Below are 19,823 nucleotides of genomic sequence, written 5' to 3'. Positions count from 1 at the left end.
AAAACTAACGTTTGCAATTGTTTTTCTACCAAAATAAATCATAATACAAATAATATATAAAGAAATAACATCTAATCATAATCCAAACAATTCCTATTTTAATGAAGATATTTTTTTTCAGATTTCTGGTCTCGACAGCAAGAGTATGAAATGACAATCTAATTTCAGTAATTTTGTAAGATAGCAATGCAAACACTGCATTGAAATAATGAACATTTACTTGTATGTTCAATATTTCAAGATAGACACATGTTTTTTTATTTCAATAGAAAACAATGACAACGTAATCGCTTTTAATTTTCCGAGATGATGTATTTAATTAAATGCTATTTACTGCATTATAGTGAAAAATAACAAATTGACAGTTTTCACTAGTGGCATAACCCTCGGGCGAAATAAACCGCCGTCGGGTAAAAATAATTCATTCAAAACGTTACATTATTGTATTATGTTGCTCAAAATCTATACTACTATATTAAAATAATAGACCCGAATTTTTGGTCTCTAATACCGATAAATCGGAAGAGTACTGTCTTTTTTATATATATTTTAAACATCACTGGTACTTGAAGATTATCAAATTGATTTTAGTTTTTCTCAATCAAGTTTGTAAATCACCTGGATATTTTGGATTTTACAATCTTGCGCATGCGCATTACATTCACGTTAAGTCACGGGAGACTCTTTAGTTTATGTTTCCACAATATCACGTTTGCATGGATAAACTCAGATATGATAATACAAAAACGCGTAAATTGGAAATTTGCTACATGTATATATTCTGTACATGTAGAATAACGGAATAGAAAAAAAAAGAACGGGAGATAACTCTAACAAATGCATTTACTATGAAAAATCCCAAGAGTTTCGAAGGTCGACATGATGTATAAATTTGAAGCGAGTAAAAAGTGTAGAATTCTTAAATAATATGATTTAAATATTTAGCTGAAAAGTATTCACAACCTCAAAATGGTTTGTTATGAAAATTTTGACTGTTATTTTCAATGCAACTTCAATAAGTTTTTCCAAAATCAATTTGGAGCAATTTTCTGCTACATTACAGGTATATGGGAGGCATTTTAACTGTTGTGAAGGCATGTCTGATTATTTTAACTAAGAAGAGTGTAGTGAAATTAATAGCATTATTGTGGGCTTAAGCTTGGTTATGTAAATGTCAACAATACAGTGTGTCGATGCATCTATTTCGTAAACGTCCGATATCATGTGCAATGTCAACCCGTGCACGCATGGGTCAAAGTCTAGTATATATGAAAGAGCACTTTTAGAATAAATTATATAGTGAAGGTTTTAATATTTTCATGAAATGAGAAATTCATTTTTCACATAAAGTATTCTCTATTATAACGAATTGATTTTTACATTTGAATCGAATTCTGGGCCAATCTGTATATATATCCTGATGTACAAACAAGCCTTTGTTGAAATGGGTAAGAAGTTCTAACTGAACCCTCATACCAGGACTTTCTTCTTTCGCCGAGTCGAGATTCAACCGAAAAAGAAATGACACAAAACTGACCACTGATTTTTGGGAGTTGATTTTAATTAAAACTCCTATGCAGTTACTCAGACAAACCGAAAGTGGAACAGTGTTTGGACCTCAGCACAAATCATTGCTGCTGACAAGACTTAGTTCTTGAAAATAATTGATGAATTCGTTGTAATGTACGCTAAAGCATTGTTTTTCAAGGAAACTTATTTATAAATACCTTGAAAATAGTCAGATTTTAAATGGTACAAACAATTTAAATATTTTTGTAGTCGTATGTATTCCTACGCCAGAGTTCAATATAGTCTCGTTCAACTCGACGCTCGGCTGTCTCCGTAAATCCTTGTCGGAGATTTACGGTGTCAGCTGAGCGTTTCGTTGAACGAGACTAGAGTTCAATATTGCTTAGTCTCGTACGTGACGCTTTACCAGACTCTCTGCTCGTCGGAGATATACGGAGACAGCCGAGCGTCTGGTTGAACGAGACTAAATATTGCTTGGATCCATACAATTTTCGAGAAATATTTCTATCACTGATACATAGTTTGATTGAATTAATTTTATCTTTAAATATTATTTAACATTATTCATATGGGGGTTTCTCGACTTTCTTGTCGAAAATGTCCAACATTTCATATTATAAAAATGTGCGTAATTTAAATTAGAAAATACATGTACTTGTCATGCAAAATAACATATCATTGATTTTAAAATATATAAACATCAACAAAATCAACTCCCGTCAGTTCTTCAGTACTTTGATTTGTATCTACAGCATGTAGGATGTCATAATATTTTGTAAAAATGATATAAGCGATAAGTCATTTAATGGTGCTACCAGAACAACCAAAACTGGGAGTGTTTTCAATGAACTTTGATATCATTTTTTTTCTTTTCTTTGGGGATACCCCTGAGTAGAATTTATGGGACCATAGTCTTCGTGACACACTTGAAAAACATTATGTGTTCACATTTTATTGCTGTCTTGTTATAAATTCTGCATCAAACCTAACAATAAGAATCAGAACAGGTTCAAGTATGGACAGAACGACAACCAGCGTTCTAATACACACGAATCACATACCAGTAGTGAGCAGAATCCTTATAAACGTTACAGACCCAATTCTACGGATGATGGGGATTCTGATCCCAATATTTCAGATCTGAGCGCAATATTGAAGACTGCCAGTTCAAATCCTGACTCACTCAAAAAAATAACCACTCTAACTTATACTCAGAATTTGATCTTATGAAAACAGATATATCGGAACTCCATCAAAGAATTGATGATCTTGAACAATATTCTCGAAAAAATTGTCTCAAATTTTCAGGGGTACCTGAACCCACTTAGGAAAAAAGAGACATAGATCAGATTGACCTCAATGTGATCAATAAATATATACTGGTAGCTACTGGTCAACAAAACATACAGACGATCGCTTTCAGCAACTCCCACCGCTTGGGTCCTCGACCTAGACTGGGAACCCGAGAACTCCCAAGGGATATCATCGTTAAGTTTGTAAGGTATAGAGACCGAGCACTCGTTTAACAAAAAAAGAATATGAAGTCTACAACCAAAACTCATCCAACTCCTACAAAATATTCGTAAACGAAGCGCTTAAAACCAAACGAGCCAAGCTGTACCCCAAACTCCGAAGGTGTCGTCGGAATAAATTAATTCAATCGTGCTGGACCTATGAAGGCAATCTTTTTGTTAAGGAAGATGTGCGGCCATCTTCTACATTTGAGGATAAGAATGTAAACATTTCTTTAACTTGCTTGGTTTGCCCAAAACTGGCTAAAACTGTTGCCAAAAGATATTAAAGCAATAGATATGAAGTCATGCGTGTCATTTTGTTTGAAAAGTATGCATACAAGAACAGGACAAAGCCTTAAAGTTTTTAATTACTCAGAACAGCTGTCGAACTTGTTTTGTTTCGAACTTACAGACTCTGAAAAAATATGAAGGGGGTTCATTTGTGTCCTCTCTACAACCATTTGTTAAGAAAAACTTGAAGAAAAAGTTACATTCGTATCCTCAAATGTACAAAATGGCGACCCATCCCCCTTAAAAAGACTGAACAAAAGTCCCTAGATCCGAATTCAAAGTGAAAGTGACATAACAGAAACCACTAACAGATTTCCCCCTCATGAGTCTATACATTTTGACACAAGTGCTAATGAGAAATTTGACACATCAACCACTGTTGTGGTGTAAGTGCTTGCAACTAAAGTCATCAGGTTTTTAACAGCTGATTGTCAGCTGGTACTCTCAGTCATACGGACGTTTGATGATTGGTATGCTTTTTCATACTGTAATGTTAGTAGATATTTACCATGTGTTTACTAGCTACTAGATAATTATTACTAATTCCTTATTATTTCCATTTTTCCATCATGAAGAGGTTTCCCCTTCTTGTTTGTATATACGTTTCTTGTATTATTTGTTTGGTTTCTTTTCTACCCTTAACATAAAATCCTGATTCCATGACATATACATGTACCGGTTTGTTAAATACGTTGCTCTTACAATCTTCCGATATAAACACTACCACATTGTGTCCGCTGCCTATATATTTGTCAAAAAATGTATGTCATCTTTGACACTTGTGACTAACTTTTGATTACATATAAGGCCAATGACATTCACCCTAGATAGGTATGTATTTCTTTATGAAGATAAATTTATGTTTTAAAAAATATTCATTTTTTGCTGTCTGTCATACAACTCTTACTTAACTGGTCTGGTATTGAAACATACCCTGGACCTCCACAATTGTAAACGCAAAACTTACGTATAGCGCATAATAATGTATGTAGTCTATTTTCAAAACTTGATATTGTGTCAACTGAATTATCAGACTTTAACATATTTGCAATTACTGAAACGCACTAAATTACAAAGTGAACTTATTTACATCGCAATGTGTTACTTGGTTCAGCCTTCTATACTATTACGCTTGCGTATTTACTTTAAACAAAACATCCGCAGGGCTCGCTCTTTTCTACTTCCTCCAGGTAATAATTGTTCAACGTTTTTAAAATAACCACAATATTATTTTGTAAATACATTGTATGTATATTGCGGTTTTATCATAGGAGTTGCTACAACCTAAATTCATTTTTTGAAAGTGAGGCTCCTTGAGGGTAGAATTCCAAGGTATGTTTTGTAACTTGGACAGTAACTAGTAGCCAACTTTTATTTCATCTCTTAGCCAGTTACTAGTAGCTAGCGTTTTACTTCTCGTACCCAGTTACTAAGTAGCCAGTTACTAGTAGCTAACTTTATCTAATCTTTTATATGTTTGTTCATTTTAAAATGGACCGAAAGTGGTAAACCATTAAAACATTATCGAGAAAGTGATGACATGTTCCGTTTAGAGAGTCCCTTTTACATCGTTTACCATGATGACCGTAGTCGGGCGAAGATCTTGTAGTTTTCAACACGACGTCGTGTAAATTACTGTCAATCAAAATTCACGTGGTACAAATAAAGATATAAGTTTACCGGTTTTTGCGACCCTAAAATATCCGGGATCTCAATTAATTAATTACATTAATTAGGTATGTGAAAAGATATATTAGTTTCAACTGTCACAATCAACATTATTTATTTCTTATTTCCTAACGATACAATGGGTTAATCCATATGGAGAAATCACGTACACTTTATTCATGAGCTAAATGTCACGTGACACTGTTCTCATTAATATTTATGTCTTCAAATTGTCTCCCTTACGAATGAAAATTACATACCTTTTATGTATGAAATTTGTGTTATTACGTCAAAACTTTCATTTTTTGAATGAGAACATGTGTTTAGGCAATGCATAGATTATCTGTGTATGTTTTTGTCACCACAATCATTGATTCACACTTAAAATTCACTTTGAATACCTCTCTATCCAACCATAGATAATCTAAAAATATGACTTTACCGGCTAAAATGAGTAAATAAATAGATAAACAGCCAAAAATATCAGCTTGAAACCGAATAAAATTATAAAATGAAAAAACTCATTCAATTTATAACGATAATTCTTAATCAAAAATATGCAATATGCCTAATGATTCAATATAAAGACTGTATAAATGCCTAGTTGCAAGTCCGATGGCTTACTGAGAAAGTCTTGAAAATGCTAAATTGGAAGTAAAAAGGAACCGACAAGACTTTTTTAATTTGAGTCTAAATTTCTGACACAACTAGTTTGCAATGTAAACTTTGTAAATATATGAGGAACTACTTTACCTATGAATGGCAGGTATTTTAAAAATAATTCCAAAATCCCTTCATGACGCCTTTCAACACTAAAACACACTTTATTCCTACAACGCCCCGCTTCGATATTTCAGATTCAAAAGGAACCGCCATCTCAATATCTAATGTAAACAAAATAAGCACATTCCAATCCTGGATGATGTAAATGACAGAACCAAATGAGAAGAAAATATTTCCGAAATACTTATTTTTTATAATTTGTGATTTTTCTCATTCCTTTCTATATATTCTATTGTAATGAAAATCGCCATTGTGATAACAATATGGCCGCTATGCAAATTAGTAAAATGTACACCATTTCTCCATATGCTGAGATTATTAGCATGTGTTTTCAGCTGTACTGTCTCTTTAAACATAAATGCATACATATATCACCAAAAAAATCAACACTATCCCGCTGTCAAATTATTTTCGCACTTTCTACATCTCGGGTTTAAGTTTTGTGTATCAAATTGTTTATCAAGGTCAGCGCAAATTAGATGTTTGTGTTTCGGATAAAATTGGAAACGTCTTAAGGACAATAATGCCGAAAACGTTATGGAATCAACTTAATCTTACAATGTACAAAAAATGTGAGTCATAAAATTACAAAATGGTGTTTCTTCCCCTTCAAACCATCTTTTTTGGTGACAAATTTTGCTTTACATCTGTTTTTAAACATTTAAACGAACATTGATTAATAAAGCATACAGGAAAAGTTAAAATAAAGTGTTTTGTTTGTTTTATGTGACACCATCACTTATTTAATCGTATGTATTTTTAAAAAAATTCTTAGATTGTAAAACCATTCTTTATACATGTTCAAAATTTAAGAAAAATACCTTGAATCTGAAGTTTACAATCAAAACAATAATTTCCATTTTTTCGACTATAAATTTTTTACTCTTTAAACCACCTGTAGCGAGCGATCTCATAATTCAAAGCCGGGATGTAGAAGTTGGGAAAATAATTTGACAGCGGGTTAGTGTTGATTTTTGTGATATATGGATGCATTAATGTTTTTAAAATGTAAAAATAATAGGTCTCTATAGTCGAAACATGGGTTGACCGTGGACCGTCTTAGGTTTTGACATTTACACGTTTTCCAGAATCAAAACATGAGGGCTTGCGAAGAGACGTAGATGTAGGCTATTGTCTGCCCATTTTTCAAAAGAGAATACTTACATCCCTAAACAACGTGTAACATTTGCCTTAGGAAGTTTGCATAATAAACGCTTTAAGGCGTTCTACCACCGAGGAATTGCAACCTTTGACCAATCCGTGAACGGGAAATTAAAGTGTATCGATATCCTGAGACAAAAGTTTTTCTAAAACAAGTATTCATAATCTTTTTTTTTAATCTTTATTTTCGTTATTTACTGCATTTATGTCGCATTCAACAAACTTCTAACTATTACTTGAAACTAAGTGAGCTGCATATTCGCCCAATATTGGAATGTTAGACAAAATATAAGCAAAGACTGTACAATTGCCTTCCACTAAATTTTATTTTAAAACCTGCATGATATTATAATAACCAACCCTTTATATCTCATCCACATTTTTCATTAATTAACCTATAACTTAAAGAGTTCTCAGATAATAAAAAATTATTTTCTGAAAGTTGAAAAGTGAAAACTATAGGAAATAAAGAGAAAGTTCCACGTTCGCGATTTCATATTCTCAATTTACTACATTTGGCGGTGTATCCTATTTAGCGCTTTTGGCGGAATGCGGCCCTCAGCTAAATCAAGTACATCGCTAAATGTCATACATCAATGTATAAGAATAGTCACATTCAGGAATACTCTAATTTAAATCCACGCCAACTTATTTTGAAAACTAATTTCCGCCAAATATCGTACACGCCAAACACAATCCGTTTACAGCATTTTATATTTGATACAAACAAGGGGATCGCGGAATTTACAGTATTCATCTCTGGTTTTGTTTTGTTTTGCCAATTTTGCTTTCGTTGTCAGCGGGAAAATTCAATACTAGGCGAACTCCAATATATCATATATCTCTTCAACACGGGCGAAACTGTTTGCAGGTGTCGAGGAGCAATCATTACAGGGGGTAAAAAAACCCTGTATGCAATGCTTTCACGGCATTTATCATTAAATAATTTCTTTTTTTTTCGGTGTCACTATATATATATATATATATATATATATATATATATATATATATATATATATATATATATATATATATATTAGGGATGTCAAGTCGGTCAACCTTTAGTACTCGGTTACTCGGACGTTTTCCCGATCGAGTACCCGGGTACTCGGTTAAAGTGTAAATAAATATGAACAAGTACATTGATAACTGTAAAACCTTGGTCACTTTTGTAGAAAAAAACCACATGATCTAATGGGAGGTTTCCCCGTAAGTGCGTTTCTGTTGTAAGAATTGTAAGCACTTCGTATTTCCAGACTTTTGAAGTCGGTGGCGGCATTTTAGGTCTGTTTAATTTCTCTGCTGTGGGCTATCTAATTTATATAATAGACTATATCAACGATGTTCAGTGAAAACAAATCATTAAAGAAAGCCAAAAATAAGGGTAGAAGACAGCCAAAGGTGAGAAAAGCTAGGTAACAGGTGCTTGGTCACGATAAATACTATATAAACACTGCCACGGGCGATAACGGTCATTTAGCATGTTTAGAGGCGTAAGAAATCCTAATTACTGTATGTACAAGTGCAATGGACATTTTAAGTTTTAAAACCGATGTTTTAATGCATTATTAAATAAACTTAGAAATATTAAAAAATATATATCCGAGTAACCGAGTACCGATTTTAGTATTCGATACTCGGACGTACGATCGAGTACCCGGTTAACCGGGTACTCGTTGACATCCCTAATATATATATATATATATATATAATTATATGAATGATATTAAAAGTATTTTATTATTTGACTGTTGCACTTTCAAAGAGGATAAAAAGTTTTACTGAATCAGAATTATATGTGGATTTTTTTCTCTCGTAAATTTGATAAAAGAGAAAATTGCAGTTTTCATTTTGGAAAATAATAGCGATACAAACCAAAATTCGTTCACAAAATGTTTACAAATTTACTAGTTTTTCAAAACAATTTCACTTGTTTACATAAGCAAAATTTAAGAATATAAAAGAAAATAAAGAACTTTACAAAATCTTTGACGCCACGCACTCCTTCAGAATGTAGTATGCTAGCAATATTCACAGATGAAATGAAAAGCATTATTACAAATTTGATACAATGAGGTTTAGAAAAGCAAATGATTCTGAAACTTAGCACTGTAAACAAGACTATTGCCTACTTTAATAAATTTAAATGACTTCATTATTTCTCTACCACCTTTGCCGAACAATTGCAACAACTAAGACATTTATTGTATTATCATTATATGGTTAATTTAAAAAGGTGTTTTTCTCTAATAAACAAAGACGATTGGCATGCATATTTTTCAGAACAGAGGAGTTAAACCCGAATGTTATTCGTATTGAGTGGGCTTACACATACACCGAATTATGAAACAGAACTTCAGGTGAAGTGTCATCACCATATCTAGACCCGACCTGAAGAACCAATACAACCTTGAATTTTAGTATCCGTGACCTTTTGCATAATATTGCATAAAAATAAAACGTGTTTCAAAGGGCATTCATACGATCTGAGTTCCCAATTTTCATTTTTTTCCCCTTTTTACTGTTTGTGTCAAGAATATCAACAGTTCCATACAGGAGCCGTATTTTCCATTGCTTTAAAGGGACTTGGACACGATTTGAGGTCAAAAATTTTATTTTAATATTTTATGTTTAAAATGGTTTACTGATGCATTTTAAATGGTTGACCAAAATACTGAATGTTAAAGCCAAGTTACATGCGAGATACAGAGATCAGAATTGATTGTTATGCAAACAAAGCTCGAGTCTTATAGTTGTTGACAAAACATGTAATGTAGAGAATTACCATTTCTTAGACAAAATGACATGTAAGAAACAATTCAAACTAACTCAATATCTTCATAAATACTATTATCAACAAAAGAAAGATACATTTGATTGAAACGTACACCAATACAACACAAACGTAAAAAGTGACAATATCGAGCTTTGTTTACAAAACAAAGAATTATGAACTCTATCTTGCTTATAATTTGATATTTGACTTTCAAATGTTGACATAGCATTATAAACTTCTATATTTATCATTTTAAACATTAAAAATGGAAAAATAAATTTAGAAATTTTAAAGTCAAATCGTGCCTAAGTCCCTTTAAAGTTTAATTTAGCTGTGTGAAGAATTTAACTTGCAATCCGTAATTATTTTTTTTTTATTTTACATGATACGCTTCTATTTGGATACGTAGTTTTTATGCAAAATTCGCATAAATATCGTGTGCATGTCCTTAAAAGAGAAACTAGCTGAAATCAAACACAAAGAAGAAACTAAATACGACTATTTTCAAGGGATCTAATATCAAGTTGAACGGTGCAGAATGTCGGTTTGATTATAATTAGAATTACACAAATCATAATGGTTCTGTGATTTCATTTGAACAATAATTTACTGCTAATTAAGACACAACTTCGTTTTTGTCTCTATTTAAGTTAACAGAATGGAATAATCCGCATACGTATGAATTTAAAAAAGGAATAACGTATTTAATACGGGTAATGATAAGCAATTTGTTATTTATCATATAGTTGTAAATTTCATCTGATGCTTCTGTCATCATATATTTTTTCGAGATTTAACAAACACAAAATTGGATAGGTGTTAATTGTTTTGCACGCCCTGTATAATTATATGTTATAACTTAGGGAACTTCCTTAAAATCCAGTCTATGAAAGAACAATGAAATTGGCTATAAGCAGAAGGATTTTACTTTTAAAATAATTTAAGATTAGTTTATAAACTTAAATTTCAACTCAAGATAACATTAACTGAATGATAATTAACTGTATTCGAAGGATGCTACTTCAAAAATAATTGAATATAAAGTTTTATTTAAACTCATGATATCCTGAATTGAATGATAATTAACTATATTCGTTTTATTGGGAATATGTGACACTCGGTATTAATAAGACATTACATCGCATACCTTTTATCATAATAATATCATATGATTGCATTTCACATTTTTAATATAATCTTTTGTAATCAATATACATGCTTTCCCCAAACAAGGACCTCTGCAGGGGTCAGATAATTCGAATTTCCCGCCACGATCTGAAGCTGTACATATCGCCCTGTGGTGTTAGAAGGACAAAAGACGACTATCCTCTGACCGGTTGAAGCATCCCCTGTGAAGTGACCACAAAGATGCATTTTGTGTATTTTCATACCAACTTTAAAGTCAACGTCGTGTAGCTGATAACCTGAAAAAGTGCAAAAATACCTATTTAACTCTTCTTTGTTTTTTATCCTTTGATTTTAAAAAAATCCCGATTAAGAAAAGAACATTAATATCCCATTTTTAAAACATTTCTAATCATTTAAAATATACATTCACAAACAATAAAGATATCGGTTTTTTATAAAGAATCTAAACATTCTTTTGTTACCTAATTCAAAAAGTGCGATTGCATCATATCAAACAAAATACAAATGTATTGATGTCTAAACACTCAAATAGTTCTGATAAACAATTAATGATAGTCAATCATTTTGCAAAAAAAACTTTTTTCTTGATAAACTTTTTAGAATACCTCTATCAACAGTGTGCATTTTATATATTAAAAATTTACCACAACAGTCCGATCTAGCAAAAACTTCTATTTCATGGATTTGGTACCTTGCTCCAAGATCTATCTTCAGCCAAGGGGATTTCTCCTCTAATGTGTGGATGTAGTCAGAGAACATTCCATTGACAGCATAAAATCCGTTATGCCATCTAGAGGCAAAAGAACTTAACCTCACGGATTTTGAATATGCCACATTTGTAAGTTCATCATTTGAATTGCTAAAAACCAAATTGCCATGAAACACGCAAACGAATGTTAGCAACACTAGAATCATTGCAACAGTTTGGATGAATAAATTCATTATCAGTGTCAGATTTCCTTTATATATATCATTTCTCTTAATGATCTGATATTATGCACTGGTAACAGGTGCTCAAATTCGTGTGAACAATGAATGAAACAATATCACATATTCATTACGTGTGGATCATTTATTGTCGGGATGTTCAGATAGCGATTAGTGTAATAAAGGCAAAAGAATGTTAACAAAATTACAACACACACACACACACATTTGGCTACTTTACTAACCAAAGTTAATATAATTAATGTCAATATATCATTTTGACGAAGACACCTTTATTTCTAGACAGCAGATCTGAACTTACGTTATATCGTATCGTTTGTGTATCCTATTGGGTCTTATTTGTTTTAATTCTTGTTTCTTTTAGATTTATTAGTTTTCCCATTTATCCTACCGCGGTTTTTCTGTTTTCAGTTATAGTATGCGCGTTTATTATTCTTTTACTGGCAGGTCAATTATTTTTAAGAAAAAAAAAGCCGCTCAAAGACCTGCAATTCATAAATTTTATCCAACATTCAAACTTCTAAGGTTCCAATTTCTTTGGACCAAAAATTTAATAAACAAAAAATAAAAATGGATTAAATTACTTCTTTAAATCATGGAAACGAAACATCAATGACATTGTGTTAAATTCAAATTCTCAGAAACAAGAAAAAAATTACATCCATGTCGGAAATAAGATTTTTGCAATCGTATTTGATGCGTCGTTTCAATGTGCACACAGTCTTCCCATTTTTCCGTTTTACTTTATGTCGGACTGAACTGCTGTTCGGTGATCGGCTTGACGGTAATTTAAAAAGAATTAATTCTGATTTAAGCCTATATTCTCAAATACCAGGGTCGGAAGAGGTGATACGGGTATTTTTGAGTCAAAATGATGTAACAAGGCATTCTGTCATCGAAACATACGACAAATTTAAACTTAGTAAAGACCTTACATTAATATGAGATATTATATATGAGATGTAAGATGAAGTCGGAGATTTGTATCGGCAGTATTCATACATATAAGCGAAAATGTTTGAAGGATTACATGATTGTATAAAGCCAGCCTCATCAGGCGCTTACTGAAATCTATCCGGACAGATTTATCCGAGTTCCTATATATTGTGAAATGAAACACAATTTCCCAAAATTATAAAGCATGAGTGAAAATGAATTCTTTCCAGGAAATATAATGCAGTTAATTTATTACATAATTCATTCATTTATTTTTTTTTAATGAATCGTCCGTTTTCTTTGCACATGTACACCCCAAACAAGAACTTCTGCAGGAGTCAAGACGTTGGCATTTCCGCTGACAATCTGCAATTGTACAAAACGTCCTACGGTGTTATGAGGACAAAACACTGCAATCCTCTGACCAGTTGAAGCATGCCCCGTAAAATGTCCACAGAAATGCATGTCGTGAATATTCTCACCAACCGTGATATCAAAATCCTGTAACTGATTACCTGAATAAAATATATATTTACCTATAAAATACTGGATATAATTTTTTTTTATTCAAGAAAAAATGAAGACAATTATTTAATTTTATAGCAATTTAATCACAAATAAAACGATTTGACTACACTTTAACATGCTTGTGTTGGTCAACAATTCGGCCCATAGACTATGTGAGTACTTACCACAACAGTCAGATCTGGCAAACACTTCTATTTGATGGACTAGGTGTTGTGCTCCCAGATCTATCCTCAGCCAAGGGAGTTTTTCTGTCGCAGTGTGAGTAAAGTCGGATAGAAGACCGTTCACGGCGTTTTTTCCTGGAAAAAATCCATGTTCGGAACTTAAGGTCACTGGTTTAGAATATGCGACATTTGTAAACACAGCGTTGCTTGAGATAACATTAACATAAAAAACATAAATAAGTGCAGTTATTAACAACGAGCGCATGGCGAGTTGTTTGAGTGAAGTTAGCATGAGTAAAGCCAGCAGTGTATATCGATATAGTCATCTGACACTCTGCCCTGGTCACAGTTGTAAACAAGTGATCATATATTTGATGTTTTACTGCTACAAATTCGACCGATTTCATCGATTTATTGCACGTCTGTAAATTCTTTTAAAATAAATCATAACCAAATGGAATAAATTGTTAGTAAATGATTATTAATGATTGTTGTTTAACTGTTTTTGAAAATTAAATCGAAGACAGTCTAGCTTGACTAAAAATAATTCAGGGTTAAACAGACGTGAAAAATATCGAGACAATTATATTAATGATTGAATCTGATTCTCTGATTCGTATTGTGATGTAGATACTAGTTAATTTTTAAGAATCCAATACAAGAGATTATCATGATAGGTTATCATTGAAGACCACTAAACAACGCACGCACTGTACAGCGATTTGCAGGCGGAGAAGATAAAGGGTATTTAAACAATTGTGTAATAAAATAGCTATAGGATTTCAATGATGACGGAGTAGATCAGTGACTGCCTATTAAGAAGAATATTTAAAAAAAATAAAACCAGTGAAAAATTCAACTCGTAGATTTAACAATAATTTGAGAAAATGACCCTACCTTGTTTTTGAATAAAATTCTTTCTTAATTATTTTTCAGTATAACAACAGTAATGTTAACTTATTATTATTAAGGTAAACTTGATAATGTTAGCTCCCGGGGGGGGGGGGGGATTGCCATTTCTCTTAACGTCTGCAAATAGTTTGGCCCAGGGAGGGGGGGGGGGAGGGGTATAATAACTATGGATACCCGTCAGCATTTGCAATATCACATTGCATCTTTGTTTTTTTTTATATTTTGAAAATTATTTCATATACCGATAAACTATTGAATAACTTTTCATTATCAGTATATATTATTTGTAACAACAAATTGACCAATTAAGGTGGTGTGGGACACCTCCATATTGTGACGTACTTCCTTTCGAAAAAAATCGAAGAAAATTAAGTTCTATTGTTCTTTCTCAAAATTGTTACATTACAGCGTATGTGTTAAAACATTGACTACAAATCTGTAAGTCATGAGTTCATATCCCGCAGGGGCTATTATAATTTTTACCTTTCTGAAAACATTTCAAGCATTTGTTTTCATATATTGTAAAATTTAAAAATTCTGAACCGGTGAACGTATTTTGTTTACAATGAATTGTTATCCACATCAATATCGACAGATATCTTATACCACCTTTATATGATATTATGATAATGGGTTTCTTCTATTGGTTGTGTCCAAGACAATCATCTGTGTGTCAGGATTTTCTTTATCAGATATTTGGCTAAAATACCTGATACTAATAAAACTTTGGAATTTGGAGTTTTAGTGATTTAGTGGTTTTCTTATGACAAGGTTACCTGATTTTTCTTCTTCATGTAAAATGAGTATTTCCTTAGAAAACAATTGTAAAAAATCGCCAATAAAATTATTTTTTGTTAATTCAAATACAACATTTCTCCTGCATGAAAGTTTTTAAAAACTCTTTACACTTATTTTTAAATCTGGCTATATGATATCTTGTTCTTGTCACAGGTGTAAATACCTGCGTTCGTCTTGTTCTTGTCACAATGTAATTACATGCGTACGTCCTGGTCTTTTCACAGGTGTTAATACTTGCGTACGTCCTGGTCTTGTCACAGGTGAAATTACCTGCTTACGTCCTGGTCTTGTCACAAGTGTAATTACCTGCATACGTAAAACAATCCCTTGGGACAAGCCGTGTAATATTTGGTTGTAAATATCAAGGGGTTATAAAATGTATTTACTCTATTAATGCACATTCATATGTAAAGTTGTTTTGTAAAATTGCGTAAATTATAGTATTTGCTGAAATATATATAATATACATATAGATATATTACACACAAACCATACATTATACACGATGATATATTGTTGTCAGTATAGACATTTATCGGCCTTCTTTATCTAATGATGACGTGTATGTTAGCGTTCTATATGAATATTTGAATATCATTATTAAAGAATAAATTATCTATAAAAACAAAAAGAGGTAAAAGAAGTATTTTTATGTCACTAAATGTGTAATGGAAAAATAATAAAACTTTCTATACTTATATTGAGTCTTTTGTTGGATTGCTTTGAACATATTTTATTGTTTGGTAATGTGAACTCTTTGTTGCTTAAAAATGTTCAACATCGTGCGTAGAGTAGCAAACATTACATGGGGTTAAAAAAAACCTGTATGCAATGTATACCACGTCATGAATCATTTCGTCCTTCTTCCGGTGTAACTCAATATATTTACATTCTACTGTGTTTTTCCATTAAATTCCGTGACGTTTAAATGCCTCTAAATGCAGCACCTATTCACTGCGTATGAATTTACGAGTAATTTACATAAGTAGTTCTCAAACAGTGATTTCTATGTTATTTGTTAAAAAAAATGTATTTCATGAATGTTGTAAAAACACCATGTTTTATAATTATTCAACAAAAAAGTTGACTTTATTGTTTAAAGCACCATTTCAAGAGTTATTTATCATGGATTATATTTTCATGCTCGTCGATCTCATCTCAACAGTCTATGTGAAAACCAGTTTAAACCGGTTTTACAAAACAGCTGTTCCTGCTGTTACTTATTCACTCCCTCCGTAATCTGCACTTTATATCGATTTATTTAAGTAAACAATTCATTTCTTCAGTAAGGGAATGTAAATATAAGCATTAAATGATTCATTTTTGACGTCGTCGTGTCAATAACTGCCGTCAGGTGAGCAGACAAATTATCATAACGCGCTAACGCGCGTTATTCAATTTGTCTGCTCACCTGACGGCAGTTATTGACACGACGACGTCAAAAATGAATCATTCAATGCTATAATATATTCACAGTATATGATATTTAAAAAAAAAAAATTTACCTTAAAATTTGCACACTCATAGAGGACAAAGATTGTATTTATTCAGAAAGTTTTTTATCGGATTGGTATAAGTAGTTTTATGTATGGATTTTTTCTCTCGTAAATTTGATAGAAGAGCAAATTGCGTCATCTCATTTTGGAACATTATAGATTTTTAATAATATAAAAAAAAACAAAAAACCAAAAAAAAACCAAAAAAAAACAAACAAAAACAAACAAGCGAAATTCCTTCACACAATAATCTTATATAATCATATTTTACAGTAAATTGTCATAAACTCATTAGATTAAAAATCATTTATTCATATATGCATAATTTGATATTAAAAAAATTTAAGAACTTTTCAAATTAAAATCTTAGACGCAACACTCCTTCAGAATATGGTATACTAGCAATATGCACAGATGAATTGAAAAGCATTATCATAAAGATGAAAGTACAGTGTTTTTTAATATTTGCCCTTATTGCAAAAGTTTGAATTTCTTGAAAATGCACATACACCATCTTGAACACTTAATTACATCAAGTACCAAGTTTTACACTTTTATCCTGTTTTCCAAACAGAATAATGACTAACATTTTTTGCCATATTTCTTAGATATAGTCAAAAATGATGAAAAATGGCACATTTTCTCACAGTTTTTTGAAGAGAAAAATGTGTCCGCAGATATTGTCAACAATAAAATTAATATATTTTATTTGATTATTCTATTTTTTACTAATTTATTTATTTCGACTTTGATCCAATACTTCATTAGTATTGTACACAAGCTCATTAGTATTGTACACAACTACGAAGTATAAACATTTGCGGGGCACGCAAAATGCAAAGCCAGTAGGCTTCAGGGTCTCTGCAGAATGTGAATTCCCGCTATGGAGAACAACATACAACTTTTATATAAAAGTACATCATAATATTGTGAGACTCAATAAATACATCTGATATCGAAAATATGATTTAACAGTTGGAAGAGAAAAAAAAGTGTAATATTTTAGCTAGAGAAATAAATTTCTAAACAGGTTTGAGTAAATAAGACTACATGCAAAAAGTATCTACCACATGTGAAAAGATATAACATTTTGGATAATTTTTAATAACAGCAAACAATTCCTGACAAATAACATCTATTACTCTTTTCTTTATGATTGGAAAATGTTTTTGGAACATAAGGTATTCTTGGTGTTCTCATAATTCACCTAGACCAACACTATACAATTCTGACCTTATAAATGTTGCTTTATTGGAGCATGACCTTTGGCTTTACAGTCTATGGTAAGATTTACTTAACAGGATTTAAAATAGAGCTTGTGGTTCCAAGTAGTTTTAACCAGTATTTTATCATTCTAATAATTTTCACATAACTTAATGGGAGACATCCCAATTCAGTATAAACTATTAGTATTGTGCGCTCGGGCGGTCTGGTTGGATGCCGGACTTTAAATTCTAGATGTGGGGTCAAAACTTCCTGCAAATCATTGGTAAAGAATTTAACATATAAGTCAAGATTTTCTGCTGTGGGAACAGGCTGGTTATTTTCAGCAGGTTTCGCTCAAGTGCTAGACAACCCTCATGAATTTTTACACTATTCCACATAGGGGTGGTACACATAAAATTCCACTTGAGGCATCTTGTTCAGGTTTTACGCACTGCTGTCCTTATATACGTATTTGAAGGTGTAATGGAGCATGGTAAGATAATTTGTTGACATTACAAACAATAAATTCTTTAACAAGCTTAAACATATCACCTCTAGTTAATAGATAGTCGATGCATGTCATTCCACCTCTATTATGAAAGTAAACCTGTCTGAGCAACCATCTCGGTGTCCACCATTGACTATGCGTACATCACTTCATTTGCACAGGCTGATTAGCTTGTAGCCTTAATCATTTACCTCTGTGTCAGGATTGATTCTTGGTTGTCATTTTGATCACAGCTGTAATCAAAGAAGTTACTTAGTTGGTAATTCATAGGGTTATGTAAGATATCCTTCCTTAATCACTGTACTTAGATATCTGTTGTTCGATGTCACTTAATAAATCATTGTCATATAAATGATAATAAGATAAACAAGAAGGAGGAATAAAGAAACAACATTTGTACTTACAATCTTTTTTGTTTAAAGATAAAATTTTCAGCCAGAGAACAGTATCTTCATAAACTTAACAAATACTAACAAAATGACCTATTTTTTTCTCTAATTAACAATGCGATTCCTCCACCTTGGGTGCATCTAGCTTTCTTCCGTAGTTAAGTAGTTAAAGTCTCATATATCTTCTGACTGATAGTTCTGCTTTATTTTGGAGCCAGCACTCAATTAACAATATAATGTCCCAGATCAGTGTGTTTCGATCGATCGAAACCTTCGGCGATTGTAACTGACAGAACAAAAATCTACACGCCCCGTTTATCGATTGTTCGAAACCTACAGCGACCTAAGAAAGGCTATAAATTTTAAGTTAATACCGTTAGAACCGACGATCTTAAAACAGAAACCTTCAGCGATTGTAACTGACAGAACAAAAATCTACACGCCCCGTTTATTGATTGTTCGAAACCTACAGCGACCTAAGAAAGGCCATAAATTTTAAGTTAATACCGTTAGAACCGACGATCTTAAAACAGAAACCTTCAGCGATTGTAACTGACAGAACGAAAATCTACACGCCCCGTTTATCGATTGTTCGAAACCTACAGCGACCTAAGGAAGGCTATAATTTTTAAGTTAATACCGTTAGAACCGACGATCTTAAAACATTAAGATGCTTTCTTTGATGATTCATGAGCGTTATGAATATTGTCGATTCTAATGGTATTAACTTAAAATCTATAGCCTTTTAGGACGAATGGAATAATAAATATTCACTTACTTCCTCTAAAAAACCAAAATTGGTCAGATATTTTCCTTTGAGGAGCGTAATGCATAGAGAATAATACAAAATCTGTTTCACATTCCATATCAACCCCAAACTCCAATATTTTTCCGAAGACCAGAGGACTAATATTGTTCGAGTGTTGGATTAAATTTGATGCATATTTTACCATGTATTGTCGTTTTATCATTTTCTTTTTATAGATAACTCGTTTATATTTTTATATGAAAAAACTTTATTTAGCTTTATCCTAGGTTTCCCAATTCCAAACCTTCGTAAATATAA

General features: G+C 32.0%; 2 protein-coding genes across 2 annotated transcripts; both read right to left on the bottom strand.

Annotated features, from left to right (window-relative positions):
* Nucleotides 1-10,864: 10,864 nt before the first annotated feature.
* On the bottom strand, nt 10,865-11,787 carry LOC128157866 (fucolectin-like). The gene is made up of 2 exons (XM_052820524.1): nt 11,517-11,787; nt 10,865-11,147 (listed from the first exon to the last, which is right to left on the bottom strand). The coding sequence occupies exons 1-2, from the start codon at nt 11,785-11,787 to the stop codon at nt 10,930-10,932; spliced, it is 489 nt and encodes a 162-aa protein (XP_052676484.1). The 3' UTR covers nt 10,865-10,929.
* A 1,248-nt stretch (nt 11,788-13,035) lies between these two features.
* LOC128159301 (fucolectin-like) lies at nt 13,036-13,780 on the bottom strand. Its single transcript, XM_052822359.1, has 2 exons — nt 13,449-13,780; nt 13,036-13,271 (listed from the first exon to the last, which is right to left on the bottom strand). Exons 1-2 carry the CDS (start codon nt 13,738-13,740, stop codon nt 13,036-13,038), a joined length of 528 nt encoding a protein of 175 aa, XP_052678319.1. The 5' UTR covers nt 13,741-13,780.
* Between the last annotated feature and the right edge of the window lie 6,043 nt (nt 13,781-19,823).

The sequence above is a fragment of the Crassostrea angulata genome, chromosome 8 (genome assembly GCF_025612915.1).
Source record: "Crassostrea angulata isolate pt1a10 chromosome 8, ASM2561291v2, whole genome shotgun sequence".
NCBI lineage: Eukaryota > Metazoa > Mollusca > Bivalvia > Ostreida > Ostreidae > Magallana > Magallana angulata.
The sequence above is the reverse complement of the archived record's forward strand: the minus strand, read 5'-3'. Positions and strand labels throughout refer to the sequence as shown.

What these genes read in the sequence shown, in the direction of transcription:
- LOC128157866 (XM_052820524.1), bottom strand. Translation starts at nt 11,787, where the DNA reads ATGATTCTAGTGTTGCTAACATTCGTTTGCGTGTTTCATGGCAATTTG. An exon ending in TGCTAGATCGGACTGTTGTG is followed by an intron (nt 11,148 to 11,516) that starts GTAAATTTTTAA and finishes GCACTTTTTCAG; the next exon opens with GTTATCAGCTACACGACGTT.
- LOC128159301 (XM_052822359.1), bottom strand. Translation starts at nt 13,740, where the DNA reads ATGCTAACTTCACTCAAACAACTCGCCATGCGCTCGTTGTTAATAACT. An exon ending in TGCCAGATCTGACTGTTGTG is followed by an intron (nt 13,272 to 13,448) that starts GTAAGTACTCAC and finishes TATTTTATTCAG; the next exon opens with GTAATCAGTTACAGGATTTT.